The sequence below is a fragment of the Elephas maximus genome, chromosome X (genome assembly GCF_024166365.1).
Source record: "Elephas maximus indicus isolate mEleMax1 chromosome X, mEleMax1 primary haplotype, whole genome shotgun sequence".
In the NCBI taxonomy this organism is placed as follows: Eukaryota; Metazoa; Chordata; class Mammalia; order Proboscidea; family Elephantidae; genus Elephas; species Elephas maximus.
Window position 1 is genome coordinate 20,039,599 of NC_064846.1, and position 20,187 is coordinate 20,059,785.

At 39.1% G+C, this 20,187-nt stretch overlaps 2 protein-coding genes across 2 annotated transcripts in view; one reads left to right on the forward strand and one right to left on the reverse strand.

Moving 5' to 3' along the window:
* SLC9A6 (solute carrier family 9 member A6) overlaps nucleotides 1–2,083 on the reverse strand; it is a 68,397-nt gene extending 66,314 nt beyond the window's left edge. Inside the window, exon 1 of the mRNA XM_049871810.1 lies at nucleotides 1,997–2,083. The gene's annotated coding sequence lies outside the window, so the exon portion shown is untranslated. The remainder of the gene's footprint in view (nucleotides 1–1,996) is intronic.
* Nucleotides 1,944–14,302, forward strand: MMGT1 (membrane magnesium transporter 1). The gene is made up of 4 exons (XM_049871814.1): nucleotides 1,944–2,270; nucleotides 7,195–7,247; nucleotides 9,329–9,432; nucleotides 11,244–14,302. Exons 1-4 carry the CDS (start codon nucleotides 2,192–2,194, stop codon nucleotides 11,401–11,403), a joined length of 396 nt encoding a protein of 131 aa, XP_049727771.1. The 5' UTR covers nucleotides 1,944–2,191; the 3' UTR covers nucleotides 11,404–14,302.
* Nucleotides 14,303–20,187: the final 5,885 nt, after the last annotated feature.

Here is a 20,187-nt window from a genome sequence, read left to right on the forward strand (position 1 = left end):
GGGAGAATGGATATAGTAAAATATAATAGCGCAACGAACATAATAAATAAGTAAATTACATAGTATGTTACAAGGTGATATAAAAACAGAGCAGGCTGAGGGAGATCAGGAATAGGGACATCGCAAATTTAAAAGGGGTGGCCAGGCTGGGCATCTTTGGTCACGTGTGGTTGAGCAAATTGATACAGCTAAAATGCAGAATTCTGATAGGGCTGAGGGAAAAGAATTATGATCATACTTTACTTTTACCTTGTATTTTGAAGTTTACAAAGCTGTACCAATCAGTTAGGGGGCATTGGAGAAGCTGGTGCAGATTTTGAAAAAAAAAATGATGAATTCTGTTTTGGCCAGTTTGAAGTCCCAGAGGACCACTTAAACAGAAATAATTGTCCAGCAGGTAGTCGGAAATACAGATCTGGAGTTAAGGTGAGATATTGGAAATAGAGACGCCATTTGGGATCACTGAAATATCTAGATGGCTGCAGCAGTGGGAATGAATGAGTGAGTCGGTGAGCAAGTGAGTGAGTCAGTGAGCAAGCTCGTCAGAGGAGAGCAGAGTGAAACGAGGTCAAGGGGAGAACCTCACTACTGAATGTCTGTATTTTTAGGGGATGAGGACAAAGAAAAATAGGTAAAGGAGAGTACATTTTATTCTGATCATTTCGAGAGAGAAAGAATGAGAGAGAACTGCTGTCGTTTCTTCCTGAACGTAAGCTGATTCTCTTTATGACAAAACACTCCTGCTATGCTTCACCATTTTTGGTGTCAATCCTTCTCCAAGATCTTTTGAAGGTAAGGATAAGGGAACTAACATTGAGTGAGCATCCCACGTGTGCCAAGTGCTGGTTGTCCTGTACAGCCCATCTGCCTCCACACTTCAACACCCTCGCCTCCTCCTACACTGCTGGTTCCCAGAGGGCTGAAGCACAAGAAAGGCCTGCCGAAAAAAAAAAAAAAAGGACATGGCTTGAGGGGGGAAACCCAAACACAATCAGTGTTCTGGGATGGCACTCCAGCAGGGACAGATTACCCAATAAGCAAGGTACACACGGGCTTACTTGCTGTTGTTGTTGTTAGGTGCAGTTGAGTCAGTTCTGACTCATAGCGACCCTATGTACAACAGAACAAAACACTGCCCGGTCCTGAGCCATCCTTACAATCGTTGTTATGCTCGAGCTCATTGTTTCAGCCACTGTGTCAGTCCATCCCGTTGAGGGTCTTCCTCTTCTTTGCTGACCCCCTTCTTTACCAGCGTAATGTCTTTCTCCAGGGACTGGTCCCTCCTGATAACACGGCCAAAGTACATGAGACGATGTCTCGCCATCCTTGCTTCTGAGGAGCATTCTGGCTGTGCTTCTTCCAAGACAGATTTGTTCGTTCTTCTGGCAGTCCATGGTATACTCAATATTCTTCACCAACACCATAATTCAAAGGCATCAATTCTTCTTCACTCTTCCTTATTCATTGTCCAGCTTTCACATACATATGAGGTGATTGAAAATACCATTGCTTGGGTCAGGCACACCTTAGTCCTCAAAGTGACATCTTTGCTTGTTAACACTTTAAGGAAGTCTTTTGCAGATTTGCCCAGTGCAATACGTCGTTTGATTTCTTAGCGGATGTTTCTATGGGCAATGACTGTGGCTCCAAGTAAAATGAAATCCTTGACAACTTCAAGTTGAAGTTGCCAAGGGCTTACTTGTGCTTACTTACTAATCTGTAGAGCACAATTTCACCTGTTTTTCACCACATCAAAGATACCTTGCTTACTGGTTAATCTGTCACTCGCCCCCAGAGCTCAGGCCCTTTAGCCTCCAGCCCCTCCGCCCCTCTTCCGGCAGAACACGCCCCTTTCTTCCTATGCCCGCACTCATTGGCTGGCGTCCTTCCTCTCCACCTCCCCTAGAGCCCCCTTCCACTTTTCCTTTAATCCCTCAGCTGTGCTTTGCCCTTCCCTGGGTGGCCGCACCCCGCAGGCTCGAAGGCTCTCGCTGACCTTTTCCGTGTCGCCTGTCCCTTCTCGTCACGCCAGTTTCTGCTTTCTCAAGGCTCGGTGGCTGTTCCACCACTGAGGCGCTTGGCGCCCAGGGTTCCACTGACGTCATCTCTCTGCGCTGCGCGTAGAAGCGCCGGTGGCAGCAGCAACGGCTCCACCACCCTTTGCTTTTGTAGGACTGTGCTCCGCGGGATCATGGCGCCGTCGCTATGGAAGGGGGTGGTGGGCATCGGCCTTTTTGCCCTAGCCCATGCAGCCTTTTCCGCTGCGCAGCGTAAGTGCCTGGGGGACGGGCGCCGCTCCGATGCGGGACCCAGGAGACGGTGTGTGGGCACACACCTTAGGGAGTGTCGGAGCGAGTGTCCGAGAAATGGTTGTTTCAGGCCTTTGACTTTCGGCTTGAAGTTTGAGTGGGCCACCTGAGATTGTGGGAAGGTTGGAGCAGGGATGTTTAGGAGAGGGCGCAGAGCAGGACAGGCGGGCCGAGGGGTGGGCAGAGAGGGAGTCTATCCGGGAATCCAGGACAAGTGATGTGAGTTCTAGCATGGGGCTGGGCAGGCAGAGCGTGGGACTGATGACTCCCGAAGCTCGGGGTCTCTTGACAGCTAGGTAGGCAACATCTTGGACACTCCTTCCTGGGCTGTCCAGGTAAAGACGGGGAACTTAAGTGAGACCCGTTGCCTCAGGGAGGCACTGTGTTACTCGAGAAAGAGCACTGGATGGGAGTCCTAGGAGCTAGTTCTTAAAACTTGCTTTACCGCCGAAGCTGTGTGACCTTGGGCAAGTCACGTGCCTTCTCTGAGTTGCAGGGAAGTGAATTTGAATTATTGCCCTTTCTACCATACAGAATTATTGGGAAGTTTAAATGAAAAAAAATTTTTTTAAGCACTTTATAAATTCTAAAATTTCATACAAATACAATTGTATTGTCAAAAAGAAACTTGAAGGCCAGCAAAGGATGCCGTGCACTCTTGAGATGGCTGATTTGTTTGAGGTCTCCTCTCTCAGACCAGGGTCAGCAAACTATGGTATGTGGGCCAAATGCAGCCTCACTCCTGTGTTTGTAGTGAGTTGAGAATTTTTTTTAACCTTTTTAAATGGCTGGGGGGCGGGAAACAAAAACAAAAGAAGAATAACATTTTATGGCCTATGAGAATTACATAAAATTCATATTTCATTGCACATCAATGAAGTTTTATTGGAACATAGCCACAACCATTCATTTAGGTACGTCTGTACGCTGTGAGTCGGAATTGACTCGACGGCACTGGGTTGTTTTTTTTTTTTTTTTTTTTGGTGACTGCTTTCCAAGGACAGAGTTGAGTAGTTGTGATAGAGACAGTATGGCCTTTGAAGTCAAAAATATTTACTCTGTGGCTCTTTACAGGAAAGGTTTGCTGACTTCTAGCCTGTGAAGCCCAGGGGGCAGGGACCAAGCATATTTTGTACATGGCTATACACATGTGTCTAGCACAGTGTTGACCACAGTGGTGCTCAGTACATTTGTTGAATAAAGAAAGTAAATTGAAAGTTGAACCTTATTCCTTTATTTACTTTTCTAGATTACTTTCCATCTCCCAGAATAAAGTAGAAAATTAATATGTATTGGAATTCCTTCAAAGCTCCAATGTTTTTTTGAAGTGAAATGTTTTGTTCTATTTATTATCAGTAATTGAAACTACCCAATTATTTAAGGAACCCTGGTGTTGCAGTGGTTAAAGTGCTTGGCTGCTAACCAAAAGATCAGAGGTTCAAACCCACCAGCCGCTCTTAGGAAGAAAGATGTGGCGGTCTGCTTCCATAAAGATTTTCAGCCTTGGGAACCCTATGGGGCAGTTCTATTCTGTCCTATAGGGTCGCTATGAGTTGGCAGTGGGTTTGGTTTGGGTATCCAGTTATTTAAACTACTTTGTACGTATGTGTATTATAAAAACATTTTGTTTGACAAGCTCAGCTTTATTTTTTTAATTTGAAATTTAGATTTACACAAAAGTTGCAAAGGCAGTACAGAGATTTATTGTATACCCTTCATCCAGTTTTCCCCATTGTTCATATCTTACATTTACCATGGCATACGGTCGTAACTAAGAAACTAACTTTGGTACATTACTATTAACTAAAGTCTAGTCTTTATTTAGATGGCACCAGTTTCTGTTAATGTCTTCTTTCTTTTCCAGGATCCAGACCATGGGTTTAGTTGTCATGTTGCCCTAGTCTCCTTTGGTCTGTGATACTTCCTCTAAAACTCCAGTCTTTAATAACAGCAATAATAACTAACATTTATTAAGTGCTAACTATGTGCCGGGCACTGAACTAAGCACTTTACATGTATTATATAATTTAATCCTCCTCAAAGCCCTGTGAGGTAGTTAGTATTATTATTATCCCCTTCTGAAAGATGAAACATCGGACACATAGGCAGCTGGGAAACTTGCACAAGAGTGCAGAGATAATACATGGTGGGGCCAGGATTCAAACTCAAGCAGTTTTGACTCTAGAGCTTATGTACTAGACTGCTTTATAAAACTGAGTCTCGGGTAGTTGGTTGAAATTGTGCCGTGCTTAGGTGCTAGAGGTACAGTGAGGTCCTGAGGGAGTTCAGAGTCTAGTGGAGAGACAAGTGGATGGAGAAAGAATCACAATAAAGCATTATAGATGCTATGCTAAAAGTATGTAAGAATGCATAGAGGTGGGGGCGGTCAGTTGTTTTGGGCAAAAGATTAAGAAATATATCATAGAGCCTGGCTGTCCAAAGTGTGGTTAACAGACCAGCATCCCTGGCCTCGCCTGGGAGCTTGTTAGAAATATAGAAACTTTGGCCCCACTTCACACCTACAGAGTCAGAATCTGTGTTTCAGTAAGATCCCCAGGTGATTTGTATGTGCATTAAAGATTGAGAAGCGTACTCCTAGAGAAGATTAGCGTACACTGGACTACTGTGTCGTTTTCTACAATAAGCTTCGGCTGTAAAATTATACAACAGTAGTGCAAGAAGGACCCTTGAGGATCACTAAAGTCTGACCCATTCATTTTATAGATCAGGAAATGCCTGGTAAAGGTAGTGTTAATGTCAGATTGGGCTTCAAGCAAAGAAGAAAGCTAGCTGGTAACTGGAACAGACAGTAGGTTAGCAGGTTAGCTAAAATCTAATTTTTGTATTGATTTGAGTTTTCTTTTATATCGGTCCTTATGTTAAACCCCAAAACTTAAAACTTAAGGGATGTCTCTAAATACACTCTTTAGGAGTCAATACATGTTCACTCAAAACAATTCAGGTTTTTCAGTCCAAAATACATTATTGAATAGGGATTGTGCAAGGCTCATCAGGAATTAGGATTTTGTATTTTTATGTTTCAAGTGATAAGAACGCCTTGTGGGTTTACCACTGCAGTGGGACCTCTTATAATGCTTATGCTGGGAAGAGACTAATACTTTGAGACTAATTATGTTGTGTCAGGTTGTGGCAGCAGATAGCATGCTATGGGGCTGTGGTTTGCTCATCTTTGCTGTATGAACTTTGTTACACCAGCACACCCATCATGTACCGTATCTCATTTAATCTTCATATCACTCCCATATACTGTTAATGGAAACTGAAGCACTGAAAGGATAAACGCTGTATGTCTTTGATTCGAAGACACGCTCTCCCCTCACATCAACACTCTGAAATTAAGATACATCTTAACAGTCAATGAGGGTCTCTTAAATGAGAAATAGTAAGTTGGAGAGCTAGTATTAAGATTCAGGTTTATAAGCCTCCAAACCCTATCCTTTTCCTTTGTACAGGTGGTCCCTGACTTATGATATATTCAAATTTCGACAAACGACACTTATGACCATCCTTTTTTTTTCGTACATCTTATCATTAGTAATATGGACTACGTACAGTGTTATAGCATGTAATTTGCTTATATTATCATTCTCATGCCAGCCCCGAAAGACAAAGATCAGATTTATAAAGATACTGATAATAAAAAGCAATAGTAATGAAAACTAAAAAAAAAAAAAAAAAGGGTTTTGGCTTACATCAGAACCTATAGAGTCATCGGAATGGAACGCCCTCCTAACTCTTGAGCTACCTGTAACCTGCTGCCTCCTAAGATTAAGCCAGCAGGAGAATTATAAACTAAATGGTAGAGGCAGAAATTCACGTCCTAGAATTCCTATTCCACCACTGGCCCAGCCTAGCCTCTCAGGAAAAACATTTCCATACCACTGTTACTCAGTACAAGGAGCCCTGGTGGTACAACGGTTAAGCACTTGGTTGCTATCCTAAAGGTCAGAGGTTTGAACCCACCAGTGACTGTGGGAGAAAAGACCTGGCGATCTGTTCCTGTAAAGATTTCAGCCTAGGAAACCCAGTGGGGCAGTTCTACTCTGTCATATATTGGGTCACTGAGTCGGAATTGACTTGATGGCACGTGACAAGAACATTACTCAGTACGATCTACAGAGTCCCTGGGTTGTGCAAATGGTTAACGCGCTGGGCTGCTTTGAGTCTACTTCGGAAGAAAGGCCTGGCAACCTACTTCTTGAAAAATTAGCCATTGAAAACCCTGTGGAGCACAGCAATACTCTGACGTAGGAGGTCACCATGAGTCAGAATTGACTTGGCAACTGGTATTACTTTGTCCATCGTATGAGAGTGTGGTGCACTTTTAGACCTGAGATTTTCTTTAGACTTTTTCATTTTTAAATAGCTGTGATTTCTTTGACCAGTTAGTAAAAGAAATTATGTTCTTTTGCTTAGTTTCAGAGGTTTCTAGTATAGTAGTGAAAGGAAAGTTAGGTATTTCTGCCTCATACATGCTCATCTTTTATTCTTACCCCCTTTTATAAGGTGACAAGGCAGGTCATGATGAGAATAAAATATTAAAATAAGGCTGATTGACTTACGAGATAGAGGTTTTTGGGGAATCTGGGGTTAGCGTTACTTTATGTGACATAGGAGCCCTGGTGGCACAGTGGTTAAGAGATCAGCTGCTAACCAAAAGGTCAGCAGTTCGAATCTGCCAGCCACTCCTTGGAAAAACCCTATGGGGTGGTTCTACTCTGTCCTATAGGGTCGCTATGAGTTAGAATCGACGACAATGGGTTTTTGGTTTATGTGACATGTAAGTGATGGTATATTTATTTGCTTGCATTTTAAGAAAAAAAAAGGGCTACAATTTTCTTAATGGTATGCTTCTGGTTTATAGATCGTTCTTATATGCGATTAACAGAAAAGGAAGATGAATCGCTGCCAATAGATGTAAGTTTTGGTCATTTATATTCCATTAAAATATATTTTTAAAATTAGCCTCATGGCTTATAATAATTCTTTTGACTGATTTTTATGCTCTTCAGTTTTTCCAGACGTGAAATAACATCTGTTCTCTACTTTTCTTCAGTCATTATAAAACCCAAAGAATTGGAAACCTTAAAAGAATTCTGTTTCATTTCCAGAGCTGTGGTTTAATACTCTTTCCAGAAATTGTTGTGTCCATAGTATGAGATGGACTTAGAAAGTTGATTATTTGGCTTTATTTTTTAGAAGAATTTCTTTTATGTAAAGTAAAAAAAAAAAAAGTAACACATTATTTAGGGACACATAAGTGGTAAAACTAAAGAAAAATAAGGAATTTTTTTTTAAGCTGAAATGATATATATGTTAGCTTCACTCACAATTTTTAGCTTTACTGGATTTTAAATTACAAAAGTTGTACCTTCTTTGTAACAGAGTCAAATAATAAACATAAAAATGAAAACTGACCCCATTTCTCAGCAATTCCACTTCTACTCCCAAGATGTACCAGCCACTGTTAACAGTTTGGAGTGTACTAGTTCAGTATTCTTCCTATGCATAAACAACATTATGTACGTGTAGTTTTATCTAATCGTACACACACACACACACAGAATTTTTTCCTAACGTTATTATGCATGTGTGTATAGTTTTGTAATTAGCTTTTTCTTTTTTTTGTCTCTACTTAATCTATCTTGAACATGTTCTCATGATAATTCATATAGATTTACTACATTCTTGTTAACAGTGCCTGTGATTCCACTGTGTGAAATAGGCCTTGGTACCCTGGTGGTAGGAACGTAAACTGGTATAATATATTACATAACGTTTTAATTTAGAAAGTTTGAATAATAGCGTGTGACTAATCTTGACTTTGGCTGTCTATAATTAAGGATATGGTATATATGCCTATTAACTCATTATCCAGTCACCTTTGCTTTGTGGTAGGTAGATGTATGTATGTATGTGTATATGTATATATTCACTTATAAGTATTGTAAATAACTTTCTTCAGATTATAAATTTTAAAAATACAGAAAATCACATTCAAGAAAATAAGAAATGCCTATATTCCCGTGTCGGTTAATATCAAACATCACAAACTTTTAGTTGCACAATCTCTTTCAAAAGCCTGTTGGTGTCACCTAACAAAGCCGAGCGTGTGGGTACCCCGCACCCAGCAGTTCCTCTCCTGTGCGCCAGGAGACATGCATGAGAGTATTTGTATTGACGTTGTTTGTAAAAGTTACAAACAGAAAACAGCCCAGATGCCTATCAATGGTAGAATGAATAAATTGGGGTGTTTTCGTGTAATGAAATGCAAAACACAATGAAAACAAACGGACTCCTACTGCATGTTATAACAGGAATGAATCTCACAAACATAATGTTGAGGGAAAAAAGCTAGACCCCCAAAAATACATTTGAGTCCATGTATATAAAGTTCTAAACAATATGTATATTTCAGAGATTGATACGTAAAAAAAAATTTTTTTTAATGGTATAAAGACAAGCAGGGAACTAATCTGATTAATACAAAATTTGGGACAGTAGTTAACTGTGGGAGAAAGGGCGAAGGATGTAATTGGAGAGGGACAGGCAGGACTTGAAAGCCACTGGTAGTGCTCTATTTCTTAAGCTGGGTGGTGGAGGAGTGGTGGTCTCTTTATCGGTTTTCTGAACGCTCTACACATACGCATCATAAACGCTTTTGTACATGCTAGTTAACAGTAACACATTGAAGAAGCTCCTAGTTGTTCATGGAATCAGGTAATATTCAGTAATCCAGTTTTGAATGGCTCGGTGCCTGCTTTTGCTATTTGAGCACGTTACTGAGTTCATCTTTGGAAGCAGTGGAATTATTTTTGCGGAGGTTTTTATCGTGTCTTGAGTCTAAATCATTTAAAGTGAAAATTGACTACTTCATGAGTAGCACTTGGATATGGGAGGAGTACCTGTTCGAGGCCAAAAAGAGAGGGAGGGAAAAGTATAAATTTTTATACTAATATTTCTATATTCCTCAGTAATCTCGATCTTTACACTCACAGATAGTTCTTCAGACACTTCTGGCCTTTGCAGTTACCTGTTATGGTATAGTTCATATCGCAGGGGAGTTTAAAGACATGGATGCTACGTCAGAACTGAAAAATAAGTAAGTCTTTCCCTTTTCAGAGGTGTTTCATTTCATAGGGGTTTCCTTCATTTACATAATTTAAAATGCATGTTTTCTGCTATATAAAAGTTGGTCTTATTTTTTGATTATGCAGTTTGGATGAGTAAATGAGGTAAAAATATTGAGATAGTGTTTGACATGATAGGGAAAGTGAAAGCTGAATGTCAGATTATTGACATTAGAAATAAGATGTTCTTAAATTATGGTGTTCACTAGTTGCTTAAAATTATTTGTTGATTGGTCGGATGGATGGTTGGATGGATGGATGAAAATAGACAGAAGATTCCCTCTGAGATCTTAGCTACCTTTCCTCCCTCCCCCTCTGCCTACCTCTTTTTACCCTCTTGTCCCAGCTTAGTTTTTGAAGGAATAAGGGGTTTTCTGTTTGCTCAGTCACTTCAACTGAGTCTGTGACATAAGCTCTCATTCCTGGGCCCTTTTCTATCCCTGTATTAAAGCATATTTGTTATTCTGCTTTTTTTTTTCCTCCTCCTATGTTCTTCTAGGGAGCCCTGGTGGCACTCGGCTGCTAACCAAAAGGTTGGCAGTTCAAACCCATCCAGCAGCTCTGTGGGAGAAAGATCCGGCAATCTGCTCCCATGAAGATTACAGCCTAGAAAACCCCATGGGGCAGTTCTGCTCTGTCACATGGGGTTGCTATGAGTCAGAATGAACTCGCCGGCACCTAACCTAACAACATACTTCTCCTAAGTTACTTTCATGAGCTTTATTCACCTTTCTTCTCCATACGATATCTTACTTTCCTAAAAGCGTCTTTTAAAAAAGTCTTTTAGCTTTGTCCAATTCCATCTCCGGACATTACCCACTTTCCTGGTGCTGGAAATGATAACCCTTTACACTATTTTCTTAAAAGGATTCACAGTGAACATTTCTGGGCTAGAGGAAAGTCACCCTCCTTTTACTTTTGCTTCCTTGTTAGACATTTGGAATACGCAACATCTCAGGCCACATGTTTTGTATGGGGGTATGCTTGAGTTTTTAGGTGGGCTGACTTTGAGATTTGAGTTTTTATCAAAGAAAGAGTTCTGTTTTTTCCAGAAAAATATTTAAAAACAAACCAACCTTAAAGACCATATACTTAATTAGGTGTTTGTGAATTAAAAAAAAATGTATATATGTATGTATGTACGTGTGTATCACTGAAAAAGAAGAAAGGACCCTTCACTATCATCAGCCACTACTGCTCATACAGAGTCGGCCAGCGATCACAGGCAAGGGGCCAGAAAAGAAGGAATTAAGACAGAATGGCATTAAGTAGGTAGTAGCAGAATATATGAGTTTGGACGATAGCAGGTACAGAGGGCCAAAAGTTATTTTTCGTTGTACTTGAAAGATTCTTGGGAAGCAGATCTGTGAACTGACCACGCGGCTTGAATAATGAGGGCCCAATGAGAATAATCAAAGGTGCAACCTGTGTACTGGCTTTTTAAATGACTGTTTGGCTCGGGCTTGTATTAGATTTACAGAGGCAATTAAAGTTGACCTAGTACTTGTGTACTTGTGTTATTATTCATAGGCATCTTTGACGGAAAAGCTGAATGAAAAAGAATTTTTGAGGGCTTTATGTTGGTTTTCTGTGTTTCTTATTTTCCTTGTACAGGAAAAAAAATGAAATAGAGTCTGATGACCATTCACAGTCTGATTTCATGGATTTATACTTAGTTTAAAATATAACCAATAGCAGATTCGTAGTTTTTTGGAAGTTTGCTTATTTTCAGATAGGCACTTATAAAGATTTACTTAAAATTGATACTTTTTTTTCTTTTAAGGACATTTGATACATTAAGGAATCACCCATCATTTTATGTATTTAATCATCGTGGTCGAGTACTGTTCCGGCCTTCGGATGCAACAAATACTTCAAACCAAGATGCACTGTCCTCTAACACATCACTGAAGTTAAGGAAACTCGACTCACTGCGTCGTTAAGATTTTTACAAATTCTATTAACAGGACAGGACACAGAGTTGGAATATTGGAGTTTGGGGTATAAAACACTCCCCCAGCAGTATTTATATTGATCTCCCAGACCTAATAAAAACAGAGTCTGTGGCCCTTGTTTGTACACTGTTAATCAAGTCATTAATGCAATATAAGTTATCTGTGAAACAAGTCTGACTTTTTTCATAGAGGAATTTTTTTTTTTCATTGAAAGCAAATTCGCATCTTTTGTAAAAGTCACTGTTTTGGACATATTTCTTTGGAAAATGTTGATGGGTTTTGTAACTATTTATTTTCTTAGATTTCTTTTCTTTTGCACTACAGTTTTTAGGATCCTTTTGGAAATACTGTGTGACGACTGCATTTGGCACTATGAATTCAAGGAAAATGTTCTTCCGTTCCCAGCAACAGACGGACTTTACTAAGGAGACCAAAATGGTGATTCATCAGGTTTTCTTGTGCCCCCTAAAAAGTGACTCTCCTTCAGCAGATACTTGCCAGGTTTTAATTTATCCATGACTTTTCACTTCACCCCACTCCCATATGCCTTCGAACATCAGCCGTCTGGTTTCATCACTTCTCTGAGATTCTGTGTATGAAAGTGAGCAGTTTTTATGTCAGAAATTCTTGGTTTTACCAAGTATATGTAACAAACAGCTTGCTGTAAGCGAGTTGTGTTGCCTTTGTTTATCTGTAAGAATTTGCCCTAGTTGATTATGTAGTGTAAGAATAGTTGACGATCGACCAAAAAGACCATTCATAACTTAATTATATCACCTTTGTAGAAGAGTAGTGAGGAAAACCCATTACATGTCGTTAGCCAGTTTGACTTATTTAAAACCTCTGTTAGTTTACTGCATACTAAACTTGAGAATTTGGAAAATAAAGACCACTTCTCATTAATCTGAAGTCAGACTTCAAAGGAATTGGGCCAAATGAGTTCTAAACATTTGGAACTAATATCTTTAATTTTTAAAAAATTAAGGTCATTTAAGAAATTGTTGCGTAGCTTCTGATTTAGAGCAGGCTCAGCGTTTTCCATCTTCACTGGATGTTGCTGAAGGTGAGGATGAGGGTACAGAGTTGAATTATTTTTTTTTTTTTAAGAAATATTTAGTAATTTTACTTTTAGGGGAAGTTTGGCTAGCACTTTGATCTTCCGAAAGCTCAACATTTCTTTGTAGAACAGATTGCTTTTGCTGAATTGTATAGGTGTAAAAGGAATAACTAGAAGCAGGTTTGAAAAGGAAATGTGCTTTAGGCAAGAGTCATATGATGCCCTTATACTGGATGAGAGTTTTTCCTTTGAAGATGAACATGATACCCTTATGCTTGATGTAATCTTTTCCCTTGAAAATGAACGTCAGCTCTTCTATTCTGCCTGGTAATGCACAAGCCCGAAGCATGAGATTGTTTTGTCATAGGTTGTTTTTGTTGTTTTACCAACCAGTCTGTCTGTAGAATACTGACTCTGCTCTCTAATGAGAACAAAGTTAGAAATCTGCTAATAACTACAAATAATTTAGAAATGATTTATTAAACTGTGAAATCAGGGGTTAAAATGATTTTTACAGCAAAATAATGTGTACGAGGTCAGCTCCTTAAGTCAGGCATGTCTATGTTTCCTTCAAGTATGACTTGATTTGGAAGAGCCTCTTGTTTTCTTCTTTTGGGGGGCTGGTTTCCTTTCCTAATACTTTTTTTAGTAACTTTATTAAGGTGTAATTCATATACTTCACAGTTCGCCCATTTAAACGGTACCATTCAGTGGTTTTTAAGATATTTACATTTGTGCAACCACAGTCAATTTTAGAACATTTTCATCATCCCATACCCATTAGCAGTTACCTCCTCTTTCCTTGCCACCCCTCCCCAGCCCTAGGCTTCCCTTTGTCCCGATAGATTTGCCTATGGATTTATACAGTATGTAGTCTTTTGTGACTGGCTTCCCAAATATGGTTTTACTCTGTGGAATTTTTCTCATCTTGAGAACTGTTATTGCTGTGAAAGGAAGTGGTTGGTTAATTGGTAGATTTCAGGAGAGGGGTCAGATGCCTAGCAGGTTTCTCAGTAAATCTTAACGTGGAATGGTTTTTCATCACAGACAAGCATTCATGATACACTTATAATATTTTGGCTAATCTCTGGAATGGATATTGAAGTCTTTGCCTGCCCAGTCAGGAATGTACTGCTAAAAACGATGCCAAATAATTTGGCAAATAATTGACACGGCAGTTTTCAGATATGTTTAATTTTGCTGGTAGTTTAAAAAAAAAAAAAGTATACCTTGGGCCAGGTGAGCTTCTAAAAAATATATTTTTAATGCCCTCCATTGCATTTCTGCTGTCTTTTTAAGTATGTACCTTAGGACTGAAGGTGATTTGGGTGCAGTGTAACACTGCTAAATAAAGCAAGTACAGATTTTTATTTACAGTACTATAAGATGGTGCATTACTACCTAGGGTAGTCTAAAAATATAACCACATGAGCTACTTAAGCCTGCAGTTAACTGTTGTTTCAGTGATATTCAGAAGTGTGTACTATGCAAGGAACTCTAGAATAGAGAAAGGCACTTCTTAAATATCTAGGGAACCAGCCAAGTACTGTTGGCTAATGGCCCACCCGATGAAAATGCACATAGGTTCATTGGAGGCTGTTAAGCTCTGTAACGTCCTAATGATTGTTTACTAAGCATTGTGTCTGATTTTTTGAGTGGCATGAAAGCATCTTCCTGGTTCTGTGTGGCCTATTTCCATGATGTATTGAGTAGTGTTGTTTGTTGTGAGCATTGATGCCTGTAACACCAAGCAAAACACGTTTTTTGGATATGTTTCCTCTCTTTAAATGACTTGCCCTGTCCAATAAATAAATGATTGTGTCACGCTGTTTTTGGTAGTCTTGGATTTTTTTCTTTCCATTTTCTTCCGTTTCTCTGTCCCCAGAAAACAGTAAGCTGATTTTATGACTGTATTTTTTTCCAGTGTGATGCTGTTTTACTAAATTCAAAAGATACTTTACTTTTTTTCTGTCAAGCAAAAATATTCTTTATTCAGATTTAATGGAGACAGGGGTCACTATACTTTGCAAGATGGGGAAAAATAAAATTAAAATAATGTCTTGTTTTTATATAAAACAGTACAGTTACACTACCCGAATATGGAACTCTACAGTTTATTTTATGGGGGTTACTGCAGGTATCGATTTTCCTCGACTGTGCTAGTCACAGCTTTGTTCATTCCAAAAATATGAAACCAAAGTGGTAGGAAACTTAAGACTTTGTACTTGCACTAAGTGGTACGTTTTTTAAAATCGTGGTGAAAATAATACATACACCAAAACATTCGCCAATTCAATAATTTCTGTGTGTAAAATCCAGTGACAATTTTACATTCTTCATATTGTGCAACCATTAGCACTAGATACTTTACGTTTTATTGTACATGTAACATCTTACTGCAGTTTTGGGGGTTATTTTTTAGGATAGTAGAATTTATAATCATATATATATATATACTCTTAAAATTTTACATTAATGGGCTCTTAACTATATACAGTCTTCCATACCTTGCTTTTTCACCTCCTTGGTTTACCCTAGAAGGTCATTCTGTACCAGCATATACACAAAGGAAACCCTGGTGACACAGTGGTTAAAAGCTACAGCTGCTAACCAAAAGGTCGGCAGTTCGAATCCCCCAGGCCCTCCTTGGAAACTCTGTGGGGCAGTTCTACTCTGTCCTATAGGGTCGCTGAATCGGGATCGACTCCATGGCAATGGGTTTTTCCTTTTTTAAGTATGCAGAAATACCTCACTCTTTTTAATGACTGTGGAATTCCAGTGTATCATAAATGTTCAAACACTGATGGTCTTTTAGGTTGTGTCCAACGTTCTACCATAACCAATCCATATTGCAGAGAACATTATTGTACATACAATGAGAGCGTATCTACATGATTAATTCCTAGCAGAATTGCTGGGCCAAAGGCATTTTTCATTTTTAGTTCAGTAATTACTGTCAAATTGCCCTCTAGAAATCTTTACTTCCACGTATAATATATGAGAATGGCTATTTACTAGACCAGTGCCAATCCTGGGTACTAATTAATCTTTGAGCTTCGATAATCTGAAAGGAAAAATACATTGCATTTTAATGAGGGTATAGCACATTTTCATGAAGGAGATGGAGCACATTTGATGTTTATTGGTTCCTTATATTTCGTCTTCTGTGAACTGTGTGGTCATCTCCTGTTTTCTATTCTATGATTTGTTTTTCTACTGATTTGTATGAGCTCTTGGTAAGATAAGAAAATTAGTCCGTTGTCATATGCTTACTGATATTTTCCTGAGTTTTATTTATTCATGCAGCTAAACTTAACAGTCTTTATGGCTTCTGGGATTTGTGCCTTGCTTAGAAAGGTCTTCTTTACATTTAATAATAAATGTAACACTTTTTCCCAGTACTTTTATGGTTTTCTTTTTAACCTTTACATCTTTGATTCATTTGGAATTTATTTAGATATAAGGACTTAGGAGTGAGGAGTCATCATTTTTCTCCCCCAGATAGCTATCTGGTTATCCCAATCGCATTTATTAGCTATTGTCTACACTGATTTGAAAAGCCATCCTTATTCATATACTGAATTTCTATATGCGTTTGTATGTGTTTCTGGACTCTGCAGTCTGTTGGAAACAATACCAGGCTTAATTATTTTAAGTTGTTATACATCTTCCTATTTGACATGGCTAGTCCATACCTCATTATTCTTTTTCAGGATTTTTTTCTGGTTACATTTGCATGTTTATTTTTGCAGGTGGACTTTAGTATCATTTTATCCAATTCTAAAATCCTGTTCGTATTTCATAAAATTTGATTTTGAAAAATTGCAAACCCACAGAAAATCTGATAGTATGAACACCAGTATACTTTTAGATCCACCGATTCTTAACACTTTGCCACCGTTGCCTCTTTTTTTTTTTTTAATGTATTTTTGGTGACAATATACACAGCAAAACCTGCTCCCGTTCCACAGTTTCTAGACAATGATCAGTGACGTTGGTTAAATTCTTCACATTGTGTCAACATTCTTATTATTTCTGTTCTCGTTGTTTCACTTCCATTTACTTAATCTTCCTGCCCCCTGACCTCATTTATGCTTTAAAATAGCTGTTGACCCTTTGGGCTTATATAGATAAAATTTTTTTTAAAAGTAACGCAATACTCAAAGGTGACAGTCGTTACTCTTTGGGCTAAACTCTTACATAGTTTAAAGGTGACTTCAGAAGATAGTTTCAATTCAAGGTTTGTAGAGCCACTCAGGGGCATAGTCTTGGGAACTCCTCCAGACTCAACAGATCCAGTAAGTCTGGATTCTTTAAGAATTTGAAGTTCTGTTCCACATTTTTCTCCCTTTCTATCAGGATTTCTTGATTCTAACCTTGATCAGAATGTTCAGTAGTGGCAGCTGGGCGTGCAACCTTTGCTTCTGATTTCTCCAAATGTACTTTTTTTTTCCTCCTGAATCATTTGAGGTAAGTTGCAGACTTCATCATGGCACTTCATGACTCATGACATCCCCAGGTATGTCAGTGTTCCTCTTCTGAGAGTACAGACATTCTCCCATTTAACCACAGCACCATTCTCACACCTAAGAAAATGATCAGCCATCCAATATTACTTCATATTCAAATTTCCTCATGTATCCCCCAAATGGCTGTAGCTGTCTCCCCCTAAGGTTCACGCATTGCATTAGTTGATGTGTCTGTAGTTTTTTTTTTAAAACACTCCCTCTACCTCTTTTTTTACTTGGATTATATTTCTCAATAAACTTTACTTTTTAGAACTGTTTCAGATTTACAGAAAATTGCGAAGATGGTACAGAGTTTCCAATACCTCGCGCTCAGTTTCCTCTACTATTAACATTTTACATTAGCATGGCACATTTGTTACGATCTAAATGGACCAATATTAATACATTATTATTAACTAAAGTCCGTATTTTATTCAGATATCCTTAGTTTTTAACCTAATGCCCTTTTTCTGTTCCAGGATCCCAACCAGTATACCACACTGTTTAGTTGTCATGTTTCCTTCGGCTCCTCTTGACTGTGACAGTTTTGCAGACTTTGTTTTTGATGACTTTGAGAGTTTTGAGGAGTACTAGTCAGGCATTTTGGAGAATGTCCCTATACTGGGATTTGTCTGATGTTTTTCAAATGATTAGACAGGCATTATGTATTTTAGGGAGGAAGACCACAGAGGTGAAGTCCCTTTCTCATCACACGATATCAAGGGTACGTACCTATTAACATGTCTTAACAGTGTTGGTGTTAATCTCAGTCACCTGGCTGAAGCACTGCTTGTCAGCTTTCTTCGCTGTAAAGTTACTATTTCCCCTTTCCATATAGTATCTTTTGGAAGGAAGTCACTATGTGCATCCCACACTTAGGAAGCAGGGGAGTATGCTCCCCCTCCTTGAGGGTGGACTATCTACATAAATTATTTGGAATTCTTTTACATGGAAGATTTGTTTCCCCCCTCTAATAATTTATTCAATCATTTATTTATATAAGTATGGACTCATGGATATTTGTTTCATACTTTGGATTATAGTGTGTAAAAATGGCGTGGGGGAAGGTGTCTGACTTCCTCCAACCCCACAAAGGGGAAGGAGAAGCAAGATCAACAGCCCAAGGCTGATTCCTACGAGGTGGAGATCAGACATGCCTCCTCTTTCCACCATCTCTTACCATTTCTGACACCAACCGTCCCTCCCACAACACTCTCTACTGGGTTTGATAATTCATTGCAATAGCCGCATAGAACTCAAAGACCATACTCAAAATTATGGGGTTTATTATAAGGGAAGTAACAATTAAAATTCAGACTCAGGAACACTCAGGATACAGTTCTTTCATCAGGATAGCCTCTCACCAGCTGTGCTCACAGGCACGCCTCTCCCTGGCCCTTGGTCTCTGCCCAAGGGCACTCAGCTTTCTGTCTCTGTGGGCCAGGAAGCCCACTGCACCGTCTCCTGCTGATGGGTCTCTCCTTCCTTGGTGATGGTGGACTCCTCTCCTCTGCTCTGGAATTGGCTCTTTTTTAAGGCAAAACTAACCAATCTCCTTGGATTACCCTACCACAGTCCCGCCCAATCACCTGGATGGGAGTTACAAGACCACGGCTAGAAAGGCAACACAAAAGTAATCAATCACACCGCATAGTGCAATACTATACTGAAGTCGTTCCAGTTTTGGACATCAGTAGCTTTCAGTTGGCTCTCTTTGACATACGACCATAATTATGGATTTTTTTTTTTTTTGGAGCACTTTCTTTCTGGCGCTGCAAGAAGCTCCAGGCTCATGTTGTATATTTCCTTCCTTACCCAGTCCTAGAATCAGCCATTTCTCCAAGGAGCAGTGGTTCCTTTTACTGGAGAATGATATTAGAAACCAAGATCTGGGTGCCAGGTGTGCTCATCGCTCCCAGAGTGTTGTTGTGTCTCGGCCCCTTCAGCTGACAGAGCAAGGTAATACATGTGTGTGTACTAACCCATGCCTATATATGAATACTTCTATCTATAACATCTCGACAGCACTGGGTCTTTGAGTTTATCTGTAACACCTGTATATTAAGGGGAACGTGAGTTCATGCTGATGTTTAACCCATTACCACATGGATCGTTCTAACCTCTTCCTCTCGTTTATCTGTAAACTCCAGTTCCAACACGGAGAAACCTGGCTTCCACCATCTGCTATCCATTTACTTGAATTATTTGATTCCAATATACATGTAAAGTGTAAAGAATTGTTAACTTGTGCTGCTCTTGGGAAACAACTTTACAATTAGGTTATGTGCAGTTTCTTTTGCCTTTAGGTTTGCAGATTACACTCATTTCCAAAGTTACTTAGGTCAGCATCTCCCCACACTCCGCTTCAGTTTTGTTGTTTCATAAACTTACAATACAGTTAGGTTGTTTTGTCGCATTCTCCATTCCATCCTGGGATTCCCTCAACCTTCCAAATGATTTTAAAAATTTGTATATATTAAAGTTCATTTTTTTTGTGCTGTAAATTTCAGTGGGTTTTGACAAATACATAATACCATGTATTCACCATTATAGTATCGTACACAATAATTTCACTGCCCCAGAAAATCCCCTGTGCTTCACCTATTCATCTCTCCTCCCTCTCCCTTGAATCCCTGGAAACAACTGATCTTTTCACTGTCTCTATAGTTTCCCTTTTACAAAATGTCATATTATTGGAATCATACTCTATGTAGCCTTTTCAGATTGGTTTCTTTCACTTGGCAATACGCATTTAAGGTTCCTTCCTGGCGTCCTGTCTTTTTATGGCTTGATAGCTCATTTCTTTGTATCTCTGAATAGCATTCCATCATATGAACGTACCCCAGTTTGTTTATCCACTCACCTATTGAAGGACATCTTGGTTGCTTCCAATTTTTGGCTATTTTTTGAATAAAACTGCTATAAACTTTTGTTGAAGGTTTTTGTGTGGACATAATTGTTCAAATCAATTGGATAAATATCTAGGAGCATGATTGCTGGATCATATGGTTTGGCTTTATAAGAAACTGCCAAACCATCTTCTAAAATGGCTGTATTATTTTGCATTCCCACCACCAATGAATGACAGTTCCCATTGCTCCACATCCTCACCAGCAATTGGCATTATCAGTTTTTTTAATTTTAGCCATTCTAATAAGTATGTAGCGGTATCTCATTGTTGTTTTAATTTGTAACTCCCTTAGGACA

Excerpts from the sequence above, each read along its gene's own strand:
- MMGT1 (XM_049871814.1), top strand. The coding sequence starts at position 2,192 with ATGGCGCCGTCGCTATGGAAGGGGGTGGTGGGCATCGGCCTTTTTGCC. Across the intron at positions 2,271-7,194 it reads AGCCTTTTCCGCTGCGCAGC|ATCGTTCTTATATGCGATTA; the intron begins GTAAGTGCCTGG and ends TCTGGTTTATAG. Across the intron at positions 9,433-11,243 it reads ACGTCAGAACTGAAAAATAA|GACATTTGATACATTAAGGA; the intron begins GTAAGTCTTTCC and ends TTTTCTTTTAAG.